Source organism: Lissotriton vulgaris, chromosome 10 (assembly GCF_964263255.1).
Source record: "Lissotriton vulgaris chromosome 10, aLisVul1.2, whole genome shotgun sequence".
In the NCBI taxonomy this organism is placed as follows: Eukaryota; Metazoa; Chordata; class Amphibia; order Caudata; family Salamandridae; genus Lissotriton; species Lissotriton vulgaris.
This window is the reverse complement of record NC_141698.1, coordinates 274955495-274977793: the sequence shown is the minus strand read 5'-3', so window position 1 is coordinate 274977793 and position 22299 is coordinate 274955495. Positions and strand designations below refer to the sequence as shown.

The following is a 22299-nucleotide window of genomic DNA, read 5'->3' as shown; positions in this document are numbered from 1 at the left end:
TATTTTTCTCGTGGAGAAAGTGGACGGAGGCAAGCGGCCAGTCATCAACCTCAAAGAGTTCAACGGCTGGGTAGTGTACAATCACTTCAAGATGGAGGGCATCCATCTGTTGAGGGACGTGCTGCTCCCGAACGATTGGATGGTTCGCCTAGACCTCAAGGATGCGTACTTGGTGGTCCCCATCCATCCGCCTCACCGCCGCTACCTCCAGTTTTGCTGGAAGGACATGGTCTTCGAGTTCAAGGCCCTTCCATTCGGGCTTTCCTCGGCCCCTTGGTGTTTCACCAAGATCTTGCATCCAGCGGTAGAGGTCCTGCGGAGTCAGGGGATTCGGTTGATCGTCTATTTGGACGACATTTTGCTGATGGCCCAGGACCCGAGTAAGTTGACCGCTCATCTATCCCAGACAGTCTCCCTGTTGCAGGGTCTGGTGTTTATTATCAACGAAGACAAGTCGGACTTCACGCCCGCCCAAACGATTGTGTTCTTGGGCTTCGTGGTGGATTCTTTACACACGACTCTCAGTCTTCCGTCCAGAAAGATGGCCAAAATCAAGCACGAACTGCGACAGACAATCTCCAAGTCGCACACCTCTCTCCGGCAGATTGCCAGAGTGGTGGGACTCCTCTCGTCGTCCATTCAGGCGATGTTTCCGGGCCCTCTTCATTACCGGGCCCTCCAACGTCTCAAAGCGCATCATTTGCGCAAAGGTCTGTCCTACGACCACCTAATACCTCTGTCAGTGGAAGTCAAGGAAGAGATGTCCTGGCGGCTCACCCACATGGAGGCGTGGAACGGCCGAGCAATCTTCAGGTCTGTTCCGGACTTGGTGATAGAGTCCGACGCCAGCAGGTCCGGTTGGTAAATGTAAAGAGAGGGTCCCCGTAAGGAGAACGTGTTAACACACAGTAACACAATTGCCAAATTAAACAAAGCAGATTCAAATAAAGGTAAAAATAATTCTTGTATGAATGTTGTCATTTATTTAACAACACTACGTTTGACTTAGTGAAGCATTTTACAATCACTTTAGAAAGATTGAAAAGTTGAAAAAGCCGCAAGTTGGGAGAGGAAGGGGAAGGAAGGAGTGGTGCTCAAAAGCTGTGAAAAAGTTAGGGAAAGTACACAGACTTAAACAGGAGGTAAGTAATTACAAACTTCAAATCAGGAATTGGAATTATTCCAAAAACCAACAGCCTATATAAATTATGGCAAATGTTGAAAATACAATTCGACTGGGGACATTCTACGGTCACATATATAGTTTAGTGTAATCCAAGGGATGTGCCGGACGTCCAAAATTAAGAGTCGTCGACGTTTCGACCCCTATATGTAGGCTAAATTAAGTCCTTTTCCGGGGTCTTCATCAGGACAATAGCAGTGGGGGAAGGGACGAAGTGGGGCCGTCCTGTCTTTAGTTTTGTAGACCTGACACCATAAAGATATATCAGCGAAGTCAAGTGCTGCCACGACTTGTGGGCGGCGTGCTAGTCTGCTTCTGATCTGTCTGGCGACTGCCAAATCTTTAATTGGCGACTTGATGCACAATGGGTATATCCACGAGGATGGTTGCAGTTAATTTAGGTGTAGTCACGTATGAGCGTTGTGTGGGTCCACGCAGCTCTTAGGTGGAAAGAAAACGGCAGGTCCCGGCGGCAACCGCCATGTTAAAAGTTGCCGACTTGGTGCTGTCACGAGCGAATCTTGCAGCAAGTTAACCGAGGCGCGATCCCTTCGATTGTGTTCTTGGGCTTCGTGGTGGATTCTTTACACACGACTCTCAGTCTTCCGTCCAGGAAGATGGCCAAAATCAAGCACGAACTGCGACAGACAATCTCCAAGTCGCACACCTCTCTCCGGCAGATTGCCAGAGTGGTGGGACTCCTCTCGTCGTCCATTCAGGCGATGTTTCCGGGCCCTCTTCATTACCGGGCCCTCCAACGTCTCAAAGCGCATCATTTGCGCAAAGGTCTGTCCTACGACCACCTAATACCTCTGTCAGTGGAAGTCAAGGAAGAGATGTCCTGGCGGCTCACCCACATGGAGGCGTGGAACGGCCGAGCAATATTCAGGTCTGTTCCGGACTTGGTGATAGAGTCCGACGCCAGCAGGTCCGGTTGGGGCGCCCGCTGCGGGGATTTCTCCACAGGCGGCGCTTGGTCATCCGACGAACAGCGGCTTCACATCAACTGCTTGGAACTTCTAGCAGGATCATTTGTTGTCCGTTGCTGGACCAGAGATTCGGTGAAGTCTTGTGTCCTTCTACGAATGGACAACGTTTCAGCGGTTCGGTATGTGAACCATTTGGGGGGTCCGCGGTCACGAGCGCTAGCGGATCTGGCGAAAGACTTTTGGGACTATTGTCTCGCCCATCAGATCTCGGTAACAACGGAATACTTCCGGGCGAGGCCAACGAAGTTGTGGATTGGCACTCGCGATATCTACGGGACTCCAGCCTGTGGAAGCTGGATGTTCGGGTGTTCCACTGGCTGACAACGTGTTGGGGTCCATTCTCCATAGACCTGTTTGCGTCCCGTCTGGACTTCCAGCTGCCGAGATTTTTCAGCTGGAGACCAGATCCTCTGGCGGAAGCGACGGATGCGTTCCTCCAGGATTGGAGTCAGGAAAGTCCGTATGCCTTCCCGCCTTTCTCCATGATAGTGCGGGCCGCGGCCCAGCTGCGCCGACAGATGGCGGGAGTGGTGATGGTGACGCCTGTGTGGAGGTCGCAAGTATGGTTTCCAGTTCTTCTGGAACTTTCCTGGGATTTTCCAATCCTACTCCCCCGGCTCCCTCGTCTTCTCCTCAATCCGGACGGGGACCCTCACCATCTCCTCCAAGGTTCTCTCCGCCTCATGGCATGGAGGCTTTCCGGCGACGCTGGTCGCTCCCAGGCCTTTCGGAATCGGCTGAGCACCTTTTGTCCAAAGCCTGGGCAGGTAGCACTGCGAAAAGGTATAGATCGGCTTGGACCAGGTGGGTTCGTTGGTGTTTTCGACGGGACTTGGATCCCATGGTCGCAGGCCTCGTTCCCAACCTGAATTTCCTTGCGGAATTATCTGCGGCCGGCTTAGCTTACCGGACTATTAACACGATACGGTCTGCCATATCAGCGGCTCATGAAAAGTTGGATGGAGTTGCGGTCTGGGAACACCCCCTCGTCTGTCGACTCCTCAGGGGAGTGCGGTTTGCCTTACCACCGGAACCGCGATATTCTGTCCTCTGGGACGTTAATGTGGTATTAAACCTTTTCCTTTCTTGGCAGCATAACAAGTATCTCTCATTAAAGGAATTGTCTGCCAAACTGGCTATGCTCCTCTGTTTGGTGTCGTGTCGCAGGGTGTCCGACGTGCGCGCCTTGGATATCACGGCGAGAGTGTTTTCTCCAGATGGGGTTACCTTCACCGTGGGCCGCCACACGAAGTCTGCTACAAGGTCTATTTCATACCCAGCCTTTGCGGACGTCCCTAAGTTGTGTGTGGTACAATGTTTAAAAACGTATGAGGATGTCACAACAGAACTTCGCCCTCCGGGCGAGCGGCAGCTCCTGATTGCGTTACGCAAACCTCACAAGGCGGTTTCTTCCCCCACTATAGCCCGTTGGGTGCGATGGGTGTTACAGGAGGCTGGTATTGATACAAAACAGTTCGGAGCTCACTCCGCAAGAGGGGCCATGGCCTCCAAAGCATTCGCCCTTGGGGCACGTTTAGAAGACCTAATGCGAGCTGCGGATTGGTCTTCAGATTCAACCTTCAAAAGGTTTTATTTCAAGCCAGTGGTGGATATTGCAAGTTTGGTGGTAAACAAGCTTTAAACAAGCATAATCCGAAGCCTCCGGTCCTGACATAGAATCGAAATTGCCTAGCTTAGTAACGGTAAGTTTCAATTCTATTAAGGACACGGATGCGAGGATTATCCCACCCATACCTCCTGCGGAGATCCCGCCCGTACTGGAGTAAGTAATCGTTTTTCTGGCTTGCATTCAGAGTATACTGTTCTCTTTGGTTACATTTCAATGACTTGTTGTAATGCTTCAGATGATTTGCCTTCAGGCTTGGCGGGTATGGCAAAGCTCACGTTGTTCTTTTTTCCGCCAGGTAATGATGGTGCGAAACAGGATCGTTGAGACTTTGGCTTGACTCGCAACGAAGAAAGAGGAGGAGTTCACAAGATGGACGCCCTATCTTCGGCTCTATGGACACTAAGAAAGGACTACCAAATGTTGGACTGATGGGAGTTGTGGTTCTAAGAAAATGTTATTATGATGTTTTTTCTGGTTATTCCTGTGTTTGGAATACAAAGGGAAAATGTTCAAGTTTTGATGCTTTTCTGGCTGCTGTATGGTTTTATGTGAATAAACAGCGAAGAGAGAAAAGCATAATCCTCGCCTCCGTGTCCTTAATAGAATTGAAACTTACTGTTACTAAGCTAGGCAAATTTCGATTCTCCACCGTTCGTGCCAGCAAAGGGCACGTATTTTGTTTGTCACGACAGAGCATACACGTGGTTGCCATCTGATTTTTCAGGCACATGTTATGTGGCATTTTTGCTTCCCCCACATACACTGCTGTTTTCGATTACCACAAGACAAGATATGGTAGAGGTGTTATCGATGCGGAAGATACTCTCGCACAAGAAGCTGGAGACTTCTTTAAGGGTTTTGTGCCCTTTTGGGGTCCTATGGCCAATACCTGGACTATTCGTCAGCTTACGAGAGTGGTCGAGGCCACTATTAATGAGACTGCTGGTGCCCTAAGCAATATTACAGCGGAGCTTCAGGCGGATCGTCTTATAACGTTATAAAATCATATGGTTTTAGACATCATACTTGCAGATAGAGGTGGGGTATGTAAATTGATCGGATCTAGTTGCTGCGTGTTCATACCAGATAATGCCCCGACAGTGTACCAAGGCATCTTTAGGTTACGTAAGTCCGCTGAGTCTATACATGTAGACAAAGGGGACTGGTCATTGACAGGATGGATTTGGGAATTGTTGTCCAAATGGGGATGGAAGGTTCTGATGTTCCTTGGTATGGCGTTAGCTATCCTTTTCTCGTGTTGCTTATGCATCCAATGTGGTCCCGCCATTTGTAGTCTCTGTCCTACGATCTGTGTGAGACCCGTTTCGTGAGAAGTTAAGGAGAATAGGATGATGTTACAGCAACACCTTGATGATCTGATGAGAATAGACATAGACTTGGATTCCGATTGATGTGAGTTTAGGTTATTGCCTACGAATGGCAAAAGGAGGGTCTGAGGTTCTCTAAAATTCTGCCTTGTCCTGTGATGTTATGGTTCTGTCATGATCTTGGTGATGTTGTATCGTATTTAGCAAGTATGGCTAATATGGAGTGAATTTGTCATGTTAACTAGAGAGTTCATTACGTATTCAGAGACTTTGTCTCGAATATGGGTTCCATTTTGTTTGTGCCTCCATTTTGGTGTTGCCATCACGTAGGCCTACGGAGGTAACTAGATGAACAAAGTTGCATGGGCTTAGTTGTTCATGCACTTATTAGCTAAGCCTTTTCTTGACTCTAAGGTGCATTGAAGGAACTGACCTCTTTATCTGAAACTGACCCTTTGCGAGGCCAATTTCCTTAGTTGATTGCTATCTGAGATTGCAAGTCAAAGTTCAGGACATCGTTAACTTTTAGCTTTTCTACACATGCCTAATCTTGCTCGTTATCTATCATTGTTTCCTTTTTATGTTCCTTCGTTACATGCATTGTGCTTTCAATTATGGGTTTGTCCGGCTTGTGGAAATTGAATTTGGACATCCTAATAATTAACTTGTGGGGTTGGTACAATGTAAAGTGAGCCTTTTGGAATGTGATAATGTATAGAAATGTGCTTCTATTGGTCAGAATTTGCTGCAGTGGGTGTCCATTTGTAATGTGAATATTGTGTATAAATACTGATGTCTTGCTCTACAAAATTGAACAGTTTCTTGAGTTGTACACCGTGTTGTATTGCTGGGATTACTGTTACTAGCTGCAGCTAATAAATTTGATCTCTGACGCCACCTAGAAGTATTCCGTGTCTCTGTTTGCCAAGACAGGAGAACCCGAAGACTTTGGGCGTGTCCCTGGCGCCGCTGGGTTCTAAAAACCCGGTTCTTCACAAGTCACCAATCTATAGAAACCACTTCTGGCAAGAATATGAGCCACTGACAGGCAACTAGAAGTCCCGTGGACATAGAAGAAAGCCTGGCTTCATCCTCTTCTGACCTGAATCCAACAGAGATGGACAGATTATGGCATCACACAACTAACTCAATGATTCAATAGGAAATTATCCAGCACAACCAGAAACATTAAAAACACAACTGAATAGAATGCCATATGATCTGATGACAAGTGATGACGGAAATTGCATATTGCCTTGAAAAAGGAAAATTAAAGCGAATAGGATTGAATAGAATTTGCTCCACCAACCAGACAAAAGGACCCAATAACTGATAACAAACAAGGAACCTTCATGAACATTAGCAGTATATTGTCAAAAGCCAATAAAACCCTTCCCATCAGCTACTACGTAACTATAAATTATTGTAAAAGTCTAACCCCTCCATGATTCGCAATCTAACTGAATGTATAACAAGTCTTCTGGAACTTGTTGGGGTTTCGGTCTCACCTTAAACCAAGGATCTCAGCCTTAACTTGACTACAAGTAACTGTTTTTACAACTCCAGTTAATGGCTTGATAGCTAAACTACAAAGAGCATAACAAAAGAAATTTGCCTAGCCTACAAGAAGGTAAGTTTTAATTCTATAAAGGACGCGGAGGCGAGGATTATGCTCATTCTCCCTCGCTTTTATTAACAATTTCCAAACAGCAGCTCATCACCATTATGCAACAAAACTACATTTCCCATAACACTAGGGAAAGAAAACAGTCTCTGCTGAAGTCCTTTCACAGTGTCCATTACTGTCAGCCCATAAATCCTTCTGTCACATCCCGCACTTCCTCTTTATCCGCTGGAGGATCTCTCCCAAGGTTAAACAGTCTGTTTGGCGTTTTCATTCCCTGAAAGAGATCACACCAATCAACCACGGTATTATCAACTGGAACGTCAAGTCAACCAAAGTACAGTTTTAATCATGAAAAATTGCTGCAAATATCATAGCAAGGTCAACTTTACATCCACAGACCATCGACATATGTCAAGAATTTCGAAATCGAAAATGATTAATTACATCCGTACGGCGTGGGACAGCAACCAACGTGCTTGCTGGGCGGGATAATCCTCGCCTCCGCGTCCTTAATAGAATTGAAACTTACCTTCTCGTAGGCTAGGCAAATTTCTATTCTATGTCAGGACCGGAGGCGAGTATTATGCTCCTTCAAAGCTTGTCCACCACCACTTGCGCCACATTCAGCAGTGGCTTAAAAGAGAACCTCTTGAAGGTAGAGTCAGATGACCAATCCGCCGCCTTCATAAGGTCCTCCAAACGCACACCGAGACTAAACGCCTTTGAGACCATCGCACCACGCGCTGAATGCGCACCAAAAGCTCTTGTTTTAATGCCCGCTTCCTGCATGATCCACCACACCCAATGGGCTATAGTGGGAGAGGAAACCGCTTTAAAAGGCTTCCTGAGGGCTATATGGAGTTGTCGCTTGACCTGAGGATAAACTTCCTCTGTTGCTTCCTCAAGCTTTTAAGCATTGCACTACACAGAGCTTAGGCGCCCCTACAAAAGCCGGATAGGAAATCGTGCGAGTATTGGACTTGGTACGTCTACTCACCGTGAAGGTAACCCCTACGGGGGAAAAGACTCTGACTGTAATGTCCAAAGCCCGGACATCTGAGACTCTCCTGGAGGACACCAAACATAACAACATGGCCAATTTAGCCGATAATTCCTTCCTAGAGAGAAACTGATTTGGCTGCCAGGATAATAAGAGATTCAAAACTTGGTTCACGTCCCAAAGGACAGAGTAACGGGGTTCTTGGGGTGGAGATAATCTAATACCCCTGAGAAGCTTGCACACAAATGGTTGCTCCCTTAAGGGCGCTCCATCCAAAGGAGCATGGCCTGCCAAAATCGCCGAACGAACCGTATTCACTAACCTCTATGCCAAACCCTTCTGAGCCAACTCTACTAGGTAATTCAAAACGTGGGTTAAATCTGTGACCACTGGCTCCACTTCCCGTCGCATACACCAACATACCCACCGGGTCCAGGCCGATTTGTATAGTTTGGATGTACTGTCTGCCCAAGCTCTGGACAACAGGAGCTCAGCGTGGCCCAAAAGACCCGGAAGTCTCCAGCGTTGCCTGTAATCCGCCAAGCCATAAGCTGGAGTGAGCCTTCCTCCACCAATGAGTGGGGACTCCCCTCTGGACTCAACAGGAGACGGGAGTTGGGAGGAGTCGGATTGGAGAATCCCAAGAAAGTTCCAGTAGAACTGGAAACCAAACTTGTGACTTCCAAAACGGCGTTATCAGAACCACGGATGCTCCCTGTCTGCGAACCTGGGCCGCAACCTGAGTGATCATGGAGAAGGGGGGACACACGTATCCGCTCTCCCGCCTCCAATCCTGGCTATCAGATGCCACCGCCAGAGGATCCGACCTCCAACTGAAGAACCGGGAAAGCTGACGATCGAGCCAGCACACAAAGAGGTAGATAGAGATAGGACCCCAACGTTCCTGCAGGTAACCGAAAATCTCCGGATCCAGCTTCCAAACGCTGGCATCCTGGAGATAGCGGGAGTGCCAATCCGCCACCAAATTCTCCTTCCCCAGAAGATACTCCACCATGACCGATACCTGATGAGAGAGGAAGAATTCCCAAAACTACTTTGCCATGTTCGCTAATGCCTTGGACCGTGTGCCGCCCAAGAGGTTGATGTATCTGACTGCCGACACATTGTCCATTTTTAGTAGGACTGAAGCTTGGACCCGGTCCTTGGTCCAGCACTGAACAGCAAAGGAGCCCGCCAAGAGCTCCAGACAATTGATGTGAAGCATTTGTTCTTGAGGAGACCAACTTCCGCCTGTGGAGAACTCCCCACACCGTGCTCCCCATCCTACCCGACTGGAATCCGACTCTATCACTAGATCGAGAGCGGAACCGAAGATTGCCTCCCGTTCCAGGCCTCCATGTGGGATAGCCACCACTCCAACTCCTCGCGAACCTCCTCCTTCAGCGGGACCACCTGTAATATATGAGGCCCTTCTGGAGGTGGTGCGCCTCTAAACGCTGAATGCAACGGGCCCGGAAAGATTGCCTGAATGGAAGCCGAGAAAAGGTCCACCAGGTGCGCAATCTGCCGCAAAGACATCCCTTGTTTGGCTAAAGTCTGCCGGATTTTGTGGCGGATCTTTGCCACCTTCCTGGAGGGAAGACTGAGCGTGGCCGAGACGGAGTCTATCACAAACCCTAGAAAGGAAGCTTTCTGAGTTGGAACCAGGAGGAATTTCTGGTCGTTGATAACGAACGCTAAAGACTGAAGGAGGGACACAGCCATCTGTAGATGGCCCTGCAGCTGCATGTAGCACTGGCTCAGAAGGAGCATATTGTCCAAGTAAACAATCAGGCGGACCCCATGCGCTTACAGGTATTCCACCGCTGGCTTGAGGACCTTGGTGAAACACAACGGGGCCGAGGAAAGCCCGTAAGGAAGACAACCGTAGACCTGACCCCGCCAAAGAAACTGGAGAAACCACCTGTGCGGTGGAAAGATCGGTACCACCAGGTACGCGTCCTTTAAATCCAGTCTCACCATCCAATTGAGTAGCAGGAGAACATCCCTGAGCAGGTGAATGCCCTCCATCTTGAAGTGCCTGTACACCAGCCACTCGTTGAATTCCCGAAGGTTGATGACCGGTTTCCGACCTCTGTCGGCCTTGTCCACCAACAAGATATTGCTGAGGACCCCGGGGGGAGATCCTCTGTCTGACATACACCGCACCTTTGCGGAGCAACTCGGCCACTTCCTCGTCAACCATAGCCGCATCTGTTGTGCAGAAAACTATTGGGCGGGGATGACAGTCTTGTCTGGGGAAGCCGTAAAACTCTATCTGGAACTCCCTAGCCACCTGGAGTACCCAAGCATCCGCAGTCAGCGCCTCCCAAGCGGGGAAAAACTGCGCTAGCCTGCCCCCAACTTGCACTTGCACAAAACACTTACCGTTGGCATTTCCGTTGTTGCCTCTGTAGCCGCGGCCGCGGAAGCGTTGTCCCCTGGTCGCGTAAAAGTTGTTGAACCTTTGGTCCGTCTGATATTGTCCATGCCCGGAGCCATGCCCCCTGCCCTGGGGCTGTTGGTTCTGGCCATGGCTGGGCGGGCGGCTCCTGCTCTGACCGACCCCACGGAAAACCCGAGGGCTGAAAACCCTCTTAATATTTGCCTGTGCCTTATCCAATGAGGTGAATGTGGCGACAAACTTTTCCAGTTACTTAATAAATGGTTCGCCAAACAAACCCCCTTGCGCTGATGCCCCCGCCTCTGAACATGCCAGGTCCCCAAGCTTGGGATCCACCTTAATAAAAAGTGACCGACGCCTCTCCGTTGAGAGTGCGCAGTTTGCGTTGCCCATAAAGCAGATAAAACTCAGGGGTCTATCAAGGAGCCCGAGCTACGGGCCTTCTCCGCCATGTCCAATATCTTATTCATTGGACCAACGGTGTCTAACAGTTTGTCCTGGCATGCCCACCACAAACGATCTATCACTTTCTTAGGGTGCTTAATAAATTTGGCCAAAAAGGTAGCCATTTTACCTTCAATTTCGGGGGTGAGTGACACTTTCCCATCCAGGGTAGGCCAGGAGCATTCAGCTTGCAATCTACTCCAAGCCTCTTTCTCCAAGGGCTTCCTGAGACGGGAAGCCACGTGCAAAGCCGCCTTTTCTGCGGGGACCCATTCCGCCGACCTAGGGTGAACTATATCATCTGGGTCCAACATGTCTGAGATGCCTGCCTTCGGAGGGTCAGTAGACCCCGACGGCCGCCACGATCTCGAAGAGCCTGCCTCATCATTCGAAGCATCCGGGGGCATTCAGCTCGAAATCTACTCCGAGCCTCATTCTCCAAGGGCTACTTGAGATGTGAAGCCACGTACAAAGCCGCCTTTTCTGCGGGGGCCCATTCCGACGACCTAGGGTGAACTATATCATCTGGGTCCAACATGTCTGAGATGCCTGCCTTCGGAGGGTCAGTAGACCCCGACGGCCGCCACGATCTCGAAGAGCCTGCCTCATCATTCTAAGCATCCGGGGGCATTCAGCTCGAAATCTACTCTGAGTCTCATTCTCCAAGGGCTACCTGAGATGTGAAGCCACGTACAAAGCTGCCTTTTCTGCGGGGGCCCATTCCGACGACCTAGGGTGAACTATATCATCTGGGTCCAACATGTCTGAGATGCCTGCCTTCGGAGGGTCAGTAGACCCCGACGGCCGCCACGATCTCGAAGAGCCTGCCTCATCATTCTAAGCATCCGGGGGCATTCAGCTCGAAATCTACTCTGAGTCTCATTCTCCAAGGGCTACCTGAGATGTGAAGCCACGTACAAAGCTGCCTTTTCTGCGGGGGCCCATTCCGACGACCTAGGGTGAACTATATCATCTGGGTCCAACATGTCTGAGATGCCTGCCTTCGGAGGGCCAGTAGACCCCGACGTCCGCCAAGATCTCGAAGAGCCCGCCTCATCATCCGAAGGATCCAGGATGTCCCCTTGCTGTGTTTCAGGGGAGGCCGGCTGCGGATCCTCGCCAGAAGGCATTGGGCCCTGAGGCAGAACTATTGGAGCCGTGTGTTCCAAATAGGCCTGCTTCAGGACCTCGAAAGCATCAGTGTCAACCCCCTTGTCGCATCTTTTCTTGGGGGGAGGGGGTCTCTGTCCGTCCGGTTGGGTCTATTCTGTCTCGCCCGATGGTACCGCTGCCCCACATTCGCACACAGCTGCTCAATCTTATCGGCCAACCTTTGCTCCATCGGGGTCATGAGCTCCGTGGCCACCTTATAAATCGAGTTGTCTACTTTGTTGTACAAATCATCGTCCCATTGTAAATAAGCCAAGGAGTCTTCCTCCTCACAGTATTCGTGCGCCATCCACCCAAAATAACTAGGAACAAGGACAATTGTCTGAGACCGGGCACTGGGCAACTCCAGGAAGTACACTCTCGCATAGCGCGGGGAATTAAAGCTGAGGATTTTTCAGAATTATTAGGAGGCCAGAGGCACAGGTTTAATGGGCATTCAGCTGTGGGACACCACAAACTCCCCGATACTCCACTGGGACAGCTGTCTGCCGGTGGTGTCCGTGTGGAGACTAGCGCGAGATACCGACCTGCCAGAGACAGGCGTGAAGAGCTCGAGCTCTACAAGTGCACCGCACCAACTTCCTACCCGCCGAGCGGGCGCTTCAAATCAATTTGGGGCACAATACAGACCCAGATACACTGGGCGTTTACCAATACCAGGCAGCAACGGGCGGACCTCAGGGTGACCGCAGAGCGTTCTGTCACTTTCTGACTGAAAATACGCCCCGGAGACCCGAGTCGCATCACCTCACATCGCCCTCTAGTGGGCAGAGGATGCACTGCGGTCCCCGTCGGAAAGGCACAAGCCGCGTAAGGAGCGCACAAGCGTTCCCGCGGCCGAGAAAGGGAATCTGCGGGGGGGAAAAACAATCAACCCACGATCCCCACAAGAATCAGCAAGAACTTAAGACCAGTAGTATACACATAAGAAAAAGCACTTAACTCTAGATGCCGAGCAGCGAAGAAAGAGAAAGTGCAGGATGTGACAGAAGGATTTATGGGCTGACAGTCATGGACACAGTGAAAGGACTTCAGCAGAGACTGTTTTCTTTCCCTAGTGTTATGGGAAATGTAGTTTTGTTGCATAATGGTGATGAGCTGCTGTTTGGAAATTGTTAATAAAAGCAAAGAAAGAATGAGCATAATCCTCGTCTCCGGTCCTGACATAGAACTATATGCAGACATGCATGCAATATCTCAAATAACAAAAACATGCTCTTTCCTAAAATATATCATTGCTCTCCTCACTTTTATATGGAACTTCCACAATAAAATCATGAATGAATAATACAAATGCATGACACTGTGTAAAACAGACTAACAAACCATAAGCATTAAGCCTCACTAAATCACTAACACGGGACTCCGCAGAGTAGCGTGTTACCCGTAAGTAAACGATTCAGTGTTTTTGAGGGATAGAAAATGCTAGCTACAAATCATGCCATTTCATATTCCAGTTTGCTGAGTAGCTGCAATAAACCAGGGGCTTGTCGGGGTAACGTGTGGTTTGGGGGAGATTTTGTAGATGCTGATCAAGTATAGGAAGTAGATTTTGATGAAGGTGGAAAGTTTATTGTCCTGTAAATTTAAACCATATTGGGATTTGAACCTAGTCAGATGTGAAAAGTGTTGCCAGGATCAGTACATGCCTGTTGGGCTGGAGTCCACTTCACAAAAAAAAGCACTTTGCAAACGGTGCCCCCTCTGTTTTCAAGATTATCAGACGGTTAAAGGATGGCATTGACATGAAGTGTGATCTACAGTCCCTGCTCCATTGCAGCCCAGGTGGGAAACAATTTGCTGTGTGGCGGTCACTCTCCAATGCTCTCAATGCAGAACTTTCAGAAGTACAACATATGAATCACTTGCCTTATGTAGCTCTTCGCACCACAATGCTGTAGTTTCTAAACACTGCAAATAACAGAGGTTACTCAATCATGGCACTCAATTTCCTGACCTTCGGGAGGATGGAAGGTTGGGTGGGATCATAACCTGTAAACTTGGAACCAGACAATTTGTGCTTTCATACGGTTTTAACGTTCAGCCCATTGAGCTAAGCCTCCACCCAACAAGTTTCGGCAAACAGCTAGAGGGAATTTGATTGGTCGCTTAAACAAAACCTCCCCCTCAATACCTGAAGATCAGTATCTCCCCAATTGAGTACCTGAGCAGAAATCTGTCGTAGGGCTGCCGGTATGCGAATCCTGCCCTCCTTACTCGCACGTTCTCCAGTAGTCCAAGGTATGCCACCTGGTGGCGGCATCGCTCGTCATCGAAGAGTAGCGGCGACTTCACCTCGTTGGGCTTCACGCAGCGCACGTAGAATGGCTCCTGAGAAGGAGAAAGAAGTGTCCAAAGTTTGCTTAGTGCAAACACAAAACCACAAAATGCTGACAACTATATGCTTATGATCATTTAGTGTTATACTGGCTGTTTTCAACTAAATATGGCGGAGGCCCAGAAGGGGTAGGAGTACACAGTACAGGATTCGGAACCCACTTGGGTGATATTTCCGAGGTATTTCTAGGAATATTTTTCGCACTCTAGTGACTTAATTTCTTACCTCTTCCATTTTTTGTTCTATAATTACAATTATTACTATTTTGCTAAAGGTTTTTTAGTGCCAGAATGGCTTTACCGTTTTTTTTCTTATTGTTTGTGATTACAACATAGATTTTATATGAGGATGCTGAGCATTGCATTATAAATTGCCCACTGGGGCGTGATCATTTAATCCCTCCATACTAATTCCCATAAAAGCATTTATGGTGTAATCGTATGCACAAAGTATACAGCCCACGCTGGCTCGATTTTGTTACCGTATCAGTTTTAATCAATATGAAAGAATAGATGTTGTACAATATAGCATGTTACTGGCAATTGTAAATGTTGCAGCATTGCCTAATGGTATATTTGGATCCTTCCATAATGGCACCTACACCATTACGGTTGTTTCTTGTCCGTTATTTGTGTATAGTGACTATAACTAGACCCTAATTGTAATTTTGGTTCATATGATCAAGGCTCTAAGAGGGATACCCTCTAGGGTCAAAGCGATGCCCTTCTGCAGTACTACTGCGAATCTTAACCCAGCCTCCGGTGAGGCGGGACCTTGGTGAGCTGCAAAACCTTAGGACTTGTCCAGCAACGGGGTGTTGGAGGCCGAAACGCATCTGGGGTCATAATTAAACACCTTGTTTCACTTCCCACCTTATGAGCACGTTACTTCATTATATTTTGTGTATATATATATAATCTGCAAGTTGAACTGCACTGTTTGTGAATAACACCTCTGGCACTGAAGAAGGTGGAGATAGCTGCCGAAATGCATTTGCCTACATGTGAGCCTCGAGATTAAATGCCTCCTTGAATCCCCGCAAGTGGTCTCTGTTTCTTCTTTTGGAAGAGCTGTTTGGACATTGTTTGCGTGATGGCCAGCATCGGGCAGAGAGACCCCCGCATTGCAAAGTTGGGTGCGGTGCTGCTGGCTTCTGTTTCGGCGGATTGCTTTTGTTCCAGGGTACTGGATGTTGGCCGCACCCCACCCCCAATCCAGGGAGAAGCCGGGGTGGTGTTGTCGCCATTGGCTGCACGTCGGGTCTGGAGGATTCATCCCCAAACCTCCCACCCCAAAGATCCCGTTCGGTTTTGGGGGTTAATGAGGTATAGGGGTCCAGAGGAGACATACAGTTTCGGAGGGCACACAGACTTGGTGAGTTTGTGAATTTCGTGACTTTACTTCCCCCCTCATATTACATCCCACACGACTGTGGCATTCTGGGACCTGTAGGCACTATTCAACTCGCCACAGTAAGACTCAATAGGGGCGGAGTCACCAATCACGTAACCGGATGCAGTGGGATATTTAAATCTGCAAGTTGAACTGCACTGTTTGTGAACAACACCTCTGGCACTGAAGAAGGCGGAGATAACTGCCTCCTTGAATCCCCGCACGTGGTCTCTGTTTCTTCTTTTGGAGGAGCTGTTTGGATATATATATATATATATATATATATATATATATATATATATATATATATATATATATATATATATATATATATATATATATATTTCACCACTTGTGCTCCTGCTACCTCGCCAGCTATCAATCCTCAGCCAACTCTCAAGCAAGAACACGGAAGACCCAAAGTGCAGGTGAGTTTTTATTTCGCAGCACACCACGCCAGGATAACGTTTCGCCCTACACAGAGGGCTTGGTCACATGGCACACTGAAAAAAGTTGCGTGAATTTAAAGTGCTAGTGCAGTAACAACGGCATCACTGATTGGTTGTATCTTAATTAATCAAAATTAACAACACCATTGTAAAAGACAATTTCTTTACAAGTGCAAAAAGGGCAAAGAATGGCAATTTTAGGCTAATGCATGATAATACCTGTATAAATACAGTTTTAAATATCCGGTAGAGTATATCAGAAGCTAGACAAGCGGAAAAACCACCAAGGTATTCCTACTGTACAAAGTGACAAAGTAAGGTTACAAATTTATCACCACATTTCATATATTTACAACTTGTGCAGAGACAGCCGCATTAATGTACGCACCCCGGCTATCGAGTAGTCACTGCATAAATGCAATAGCCCATTATGTACAATTTGAGAGTCCGCAAAACTTCTTAAAAACAAATATATACAAAATTTCATATATATACATCTATATACAATGGGTATTTTGCATACTATTATCAGTAGTCACCTTTAGGGCTTTAAATGGTAATGTTACACCAGATAACACGGGAAGGGCCTAAGATAATACATGCCCTACCACCTTCGCAAATGCCCTACTAAGAATATTAGTGCCAACTATGCCCATGACGCTTGTTACTAACACCTAAATAAACAAGTGAAGGTTAAAAAACACATAGTTTTAGATTTTTGCTGAGTATAAGATTATAAGATACAGCTAACTCAGCTTCGGAAGATCTAATACAGTAACTAATAGAGCAACATCAAGATATAAAGTACAGGCGTGCAGCCAGCAACATGCAGTATTTAACTGGGGGGTATTAATGAGGACTGGGGAGATAGATGGAGCTATAGACATGTATAAAAGTCCTCCGTGGAATTAAGACCATTGGGGCTTTTACTGTCCATCTCCAAGATGTACCTGGTCTCAAGAGCCCTCAAGATCCCTTCTCGGTTACCTCCCCTCCTAAGTGGACCTATAGCGTCAATTGCATAATATTTAAGGAGCCCACTGTTATTATTATGGAACTCCTTAAAATGCCTGGCTACAGGGTATGTGGCGTCATTCGTGTTGATTGCACGGATGTGCTGGAGCACCCTCTTGTGTACCTGCAATTTGGTGCTACCAATATATTGCAGGCCACACGGGCACTCCAGCACGTACACCACATATTCCGATTTACAGGTTAGTTGCTTGGTAATTTTACGGGGCACTGTAGAAAATGCTGTCAGGAACTCGGTTTTGTTGAGTCCCTGCGAGCAAGCCTTGCAACTGGAACATTTTCTGAACCCGCGGCTTGCTGCTAACCAGTTTTTAGGAGGGATCACTTCGGGGCTGGATTTAACCAGGGCGTTTTGCAACGAAAACGCCTTCCTGAAGGTGATCGCAGGTTTGTTGGGCATGTGTTCTCCTATAACTGGATCTAGTTTAATTAGATTCCAGTGCTGATTGATGATTTTCCTCAGTGCCCCATGTTGACTGTTATAGGCCCAAATGAGTCTGACTGGTTGTTCTCTGCTGGCTGCACTAGTTTTCTGAGGTTTCCGATGGGTCAGTGCTTCAATACGGGATAGGGCATTCGCTTTCCTGATCGCTGTATCAATAAGATGTTCTTCATAGCCCCTAGCAAGGAACCTTTGCTTACTAGCCGCTTGAGCCTCACTGCAGTGAGATTCTGTACTGCAGACCCGCCGGATTCTGAGCATCTCCCCGTAGGGGATACTATGAATTAGATGCGGGGGATGGTGGCTTTCAGCATGCAATATAGTATTGCCCGCAGTGGGCTTCCTATAAAGCTTGGTTTCTAGCTTGCCCTGTCTGACCTCCAGAGAAACATCAAGGAAATCTGCTGTGTCCTGACTGATATGCGATGTGAAAGACAGGTTAAATGAGTTGTTATTCAAAGCATCAATATATATATATATAGATATATATATATATATATATTACTTGCAAAGTCACTCCTACTGGCAATCCAGACGCTTAAAGAGGTGGCTCGTATCTGGCGGAGCAGCCGGAATAAATATCACAAGAAGAACGGCGTTCTGACAAGCACTCAGTAAACAACAACAGGAGTCAGGTATAGTGTACCAGAGCAAAAGGGTTTATTCCATCATAAACCTTGCGACGCGTTTCGCGCTTGAACAAGCGCTTTTCAAGCGCGAAACGCGGTGCAAGGTTTATGATGGAATAAACTCTTTTGCTCTGGTACACTATACCTGACTCCTGTTGTTGTTTACTGAGTGCTCGTCAGAACGCCGTTCTTCTTGTGATATATATATATATATATACATCCGAAAAAACTCCAAACTTCACTTCCAGGTCAACCAACGTCAGACCGGCGAGGGAACATAGGAGACGGACCACAGAATGCGCTGCACAGGATCTTTTATTTGCAGAGAAGCCGGTAAGCCAGAGGGCACTACGCGTTTCGGGCTGGAAAAGCCCTTGTTCACATGCAAATGAACCAGTTACAACTTTTTAATTTTATACTGCTGTGCACACCCAATTAGCCCGGCCTGTCACATGGTATACATCTGCATAGACATAAAAGACATTTTACTCCTACATTTTAAGGAGAGAGGTACTGCCGTATATTCTTTTTCCCTTGTTTTTAAACAAACCACATGATCGGCACAGTGGTCCTTAACTGGATCCAGTGGCAATGCTGGTTTTAATTGGGACACGTAATTTCCCAATTAAAACTGTGCCGATTTAACCCCTTGGTATGTTTTAACAATTTAATTCCTCCCTGACCTCTGTCTAGTCAACAAGTGGAACCACAACTGAAGGTTTCCACTCAGTGCTTTTTAATTTAATTTAATTATTTACATTTCTTTGCGTCCCTAGCTTGGCGTTTAGATCGTGAATTCAGCCAAACAAACCAAGGAGTGCATGAGACCTCCCACGTGAGGTTTCTCACCTCGAACAATAGAGGTACGGACCAAAATTCTCTTCCGAGAATTACAAAGCGGTTCACTCGTGGCCCCCCCCCCCCCCACCCCCCCACCCCACTCGTAGCTTCCCAAGTATTAGTACCACTCACAAGCATGTTTTAATTCATGGGCATCTCACGACCACTGCACAGTCAGAATGCCAAGTCACTGTCACTTCCTGAGCTGAACCGGAACAATCACTATCACAACACAGCCAAACGATATAGCCCATCACGCATGGCACTGCGATTCCGATTTTTGATAAAACAGTATTGCAATGTCTCCTTACCTGGCACGCCACCCTGCACTTATTCACTCACTGCGGATTCGATTGTGTTACAAAGCTGGCAGACATGTTTAAACTACTCCTTTTGGATGCTCTAAAAACTCCTCATTTCTTTTGTTTCTCCTAACAGGCTTTGTTACATTCAGGCATGTTTTCTTTTTATCGTTAAAGTCCTGATGATGATCCCATGCATTAAATGAGCAATAGGGATCGAAACGTCGACACCCAAAAGTGGGGTTACACTTACAATATTGTCAAATGAAAATGTGTATGCTCCGCTTCAGGAGACACTGTTATTGATCTCTAATTTATCTACAGTGCCCTGCTCTTGCTCCCTTCCTTTGCCTGAAAAACACCCCCTTCACTCTATTCCTATCCTTCCTCTTTCCTCTTGGTACGGCACAGGCTTGTGTCATGCTATTTCGATTTATATTGTATACTTGACAATGTGTCTTGGAAATAAATTCCTTTCCCGGCTGGGTCAGGAAACCTTAACCGTATAGTATTCCATTGTGTTCCTATACTGTATTGTATGTATGTTGAATAAGCTAAGCACCTTTGTTTCCTATAACGGGGATGCTGACTGGCGGCATGGAGGACTGTATTGCCTGCTGTATCCTTTCTGTGTAACCTAGTTTGCAATTGATGATTCTCAACATAAATTTGGACGTCAAGGAAGTTCACAGTGATTTCATCTACATGAGAGGTAAATTGTAGATTGTATGAGTTGATATTTAATTGTTCCACAAACTTCTCTGCATCAGATTTCACACCTTTCCAAACGAAGAAGAGGTCGTCGATGTATCTCAAATATAGTACAACATGTGAGTTCATAATGTCACCATATGTGCCCATGAGGACCCGCTCCTCCCACAGCCCCATATGTAGGCATGCAAAACTAGGGGAGAAGCAGACCCCCATAGCGACCCCTCTCAGCTGTATATATATATCCTTGCTCAGCAAAAACATGAACCCATGATATACACACACATCATCTACATACTCAGTTATACAGTTTTTTCTCATATACTTTTTTTAATGCATATATATTGTTATATCCTTATAAAAAGCATAAGGCCATATACATTAGCACAGGTACTTACCTATAATCATATATATGTACACATGATTCATAAACATGCAAGTCCTGTCTATCTATCTATCTATCTATCTATCTATCTATCTATCTATCTATCTATCTATCTATCTATCTATCTATCTATCTATCTATAATAATAATAATAATAATACTGAGTTTTATAAAGCGCACAGCTACCTCCGTAGGAAGTGTCCCGGCGCTGGCATGGGCAGTGAGAATCATAATGCAAGAGAGATGAGATTTATTGCGTGAAAAGCCATGTTTTCAGTAGGCTTCTGAAGCAAGGTTCGGAGGGTGCTTGTTGGATTTCCTGTGGCAAGGTGTTCCAAAGCCGTGCCGTACTTACGGAAAAAGTTCTTCCACCTAAGCGCGCCCTTTTCACTCGAGGAACGTGGAGATGGACCTTATAGTTAGACCTTAGGAGTCTGACCTGAGAATATCTAGGCAGTCGTTTTTTTAAGTAATTTGGGCAGGTCCCATGAAGGGCTCTGTAGGCCAGGGTGAGCGCCTTGAATTTTATGCGACTTGCCACAGGCAGCCAGTGTAGCATGCGCAAGTGGGGAGAAATGTGATGTCTGAAAGGGACCTGCCTGAGTAATCTAGCCGCTGAATTCTGAACGATTTGCATCTTTTGCAACAAAAACTTCGGCAGGCCTAAATAGAGGCCATTGGCATAGTCAAGCCTTGAAGTGATTGTGGCGTGGATAATCGTTTTGCGGCAGCTCACTGGGAGCAGTCGGAGAAATCTGCGTAGGCTCCTCAGTTTACCAATGCATCCTCCAACGACCTTCTGTATCTGGGGAGCAAAGGAGAGGCCATTATCCCATGTGACCCCCAAATTCTTTGCCTTTATGCTCGGAGATGGCGCGGGACCCATCTCTTCCGGCCACCAGAGCTCAGCGGGGGGGTGGTCGCTTGTGCCAAAGAAGATCACCTCCGTTTTGCCTGCGTTTAATTTCAGTTTGTTGGCATTCATCCAACAGGCCACGTCGCGAAGGCAGCCCTTACAGTTGGAAAATGCTGCCTCCGAAACCTCAGAGAATGGGAAGACCAGCTGGGTGTCATCAGCGTAGGAAATTGCAGTGACTCCCCAGTTGGCAATCAGTGTGAACAGCGGGGCCAAGTAAATATTAAAAAGCAATTATCAATCTATCTATCTATCTATCTATCTATCTATCTATCTATCTATCTATCTATCTATCTATCTATCTATCTATCTATCTATCTATATATCTATTTACCTATATATCTATATCTAGATAGATAGATAGATAGATAGATAGATAGATAGATAGATAGATAGATAGATAGATAGATATACAGACAACTATGGTTCAAAATTCATAGATATCTAACAATGGGGTACCTTCGCAGTACTTCATCAGAGTACCACAATACCACAAGCTTAAAACATGTGATCTGACTAGCTAGCACAGTAATCCCTCAGACCTACTTCAGTACTGCAAGGTCAAACGGAAATCTAACTTGTTTGGCTGCAACATAAAGAGAAGGTTGCGGCTACCATCTTATGACTCCGGGACTCAGTCCCTGTGTCATAGAAAACAAACTAAAATAAGCAATAAAAGGTCAGTGTAGGGGCATCCTGAACCCCTCACCCTTGTGGGAGACTCTAAGAGGGATACCCTCTTGGGTCAAATAAAAAAATATTTTTTTGCTGCTTTACGCTGTTCCAATACTACTGCAGATCCCAGTGCAGCCTCCCATGTAATTTTGCGGTAGTACTAAGGTACTGCAGAAAAAAAGATGGGACCTTGGTGCGCGGCAAGACCATGGGGGTTGTCCAGCAGCAGGGTGTTGGAGGTTTGTGGTGGGTGTTGGGCGCAGGTCCTAGCCACACACCAGACCCTGTGGCCAAACCTACGGTGCTGGAGGCCATGCGCTAGAGGCCATGCGCAGTAGGGGTTTGAGTGAAGGGGCTGGCCACAGGCCAGGTCCTACGCCCAACCCCACGCTGCACACCGCCAAAGCGCATAC

At 47.1% G+C, this 22299-nt stretch overlaps 1 protein-coding gene across 1 annotated transcript in view; it reads right to left on the bottom strand.

Annotated features, from left to right (window-relative positions):
* The window catches only part of LOC147685121 (unconventional myosin-Ig-like), a 1601091-nt gene that overhangs the window by 803261 nt on the left and 775531 nt on the right, over positions 1-22299 (bottom strand). The window contains exon 15 of the mRNA XM_086941006.1: positions 13940-14106. Coding sequence (XP_086797132.1) covers positions 13940-14106 — 167 coding nt within the window. The remainder of the gene's footprint in view (positions 1-13939; positions 14107-22299) is intronic.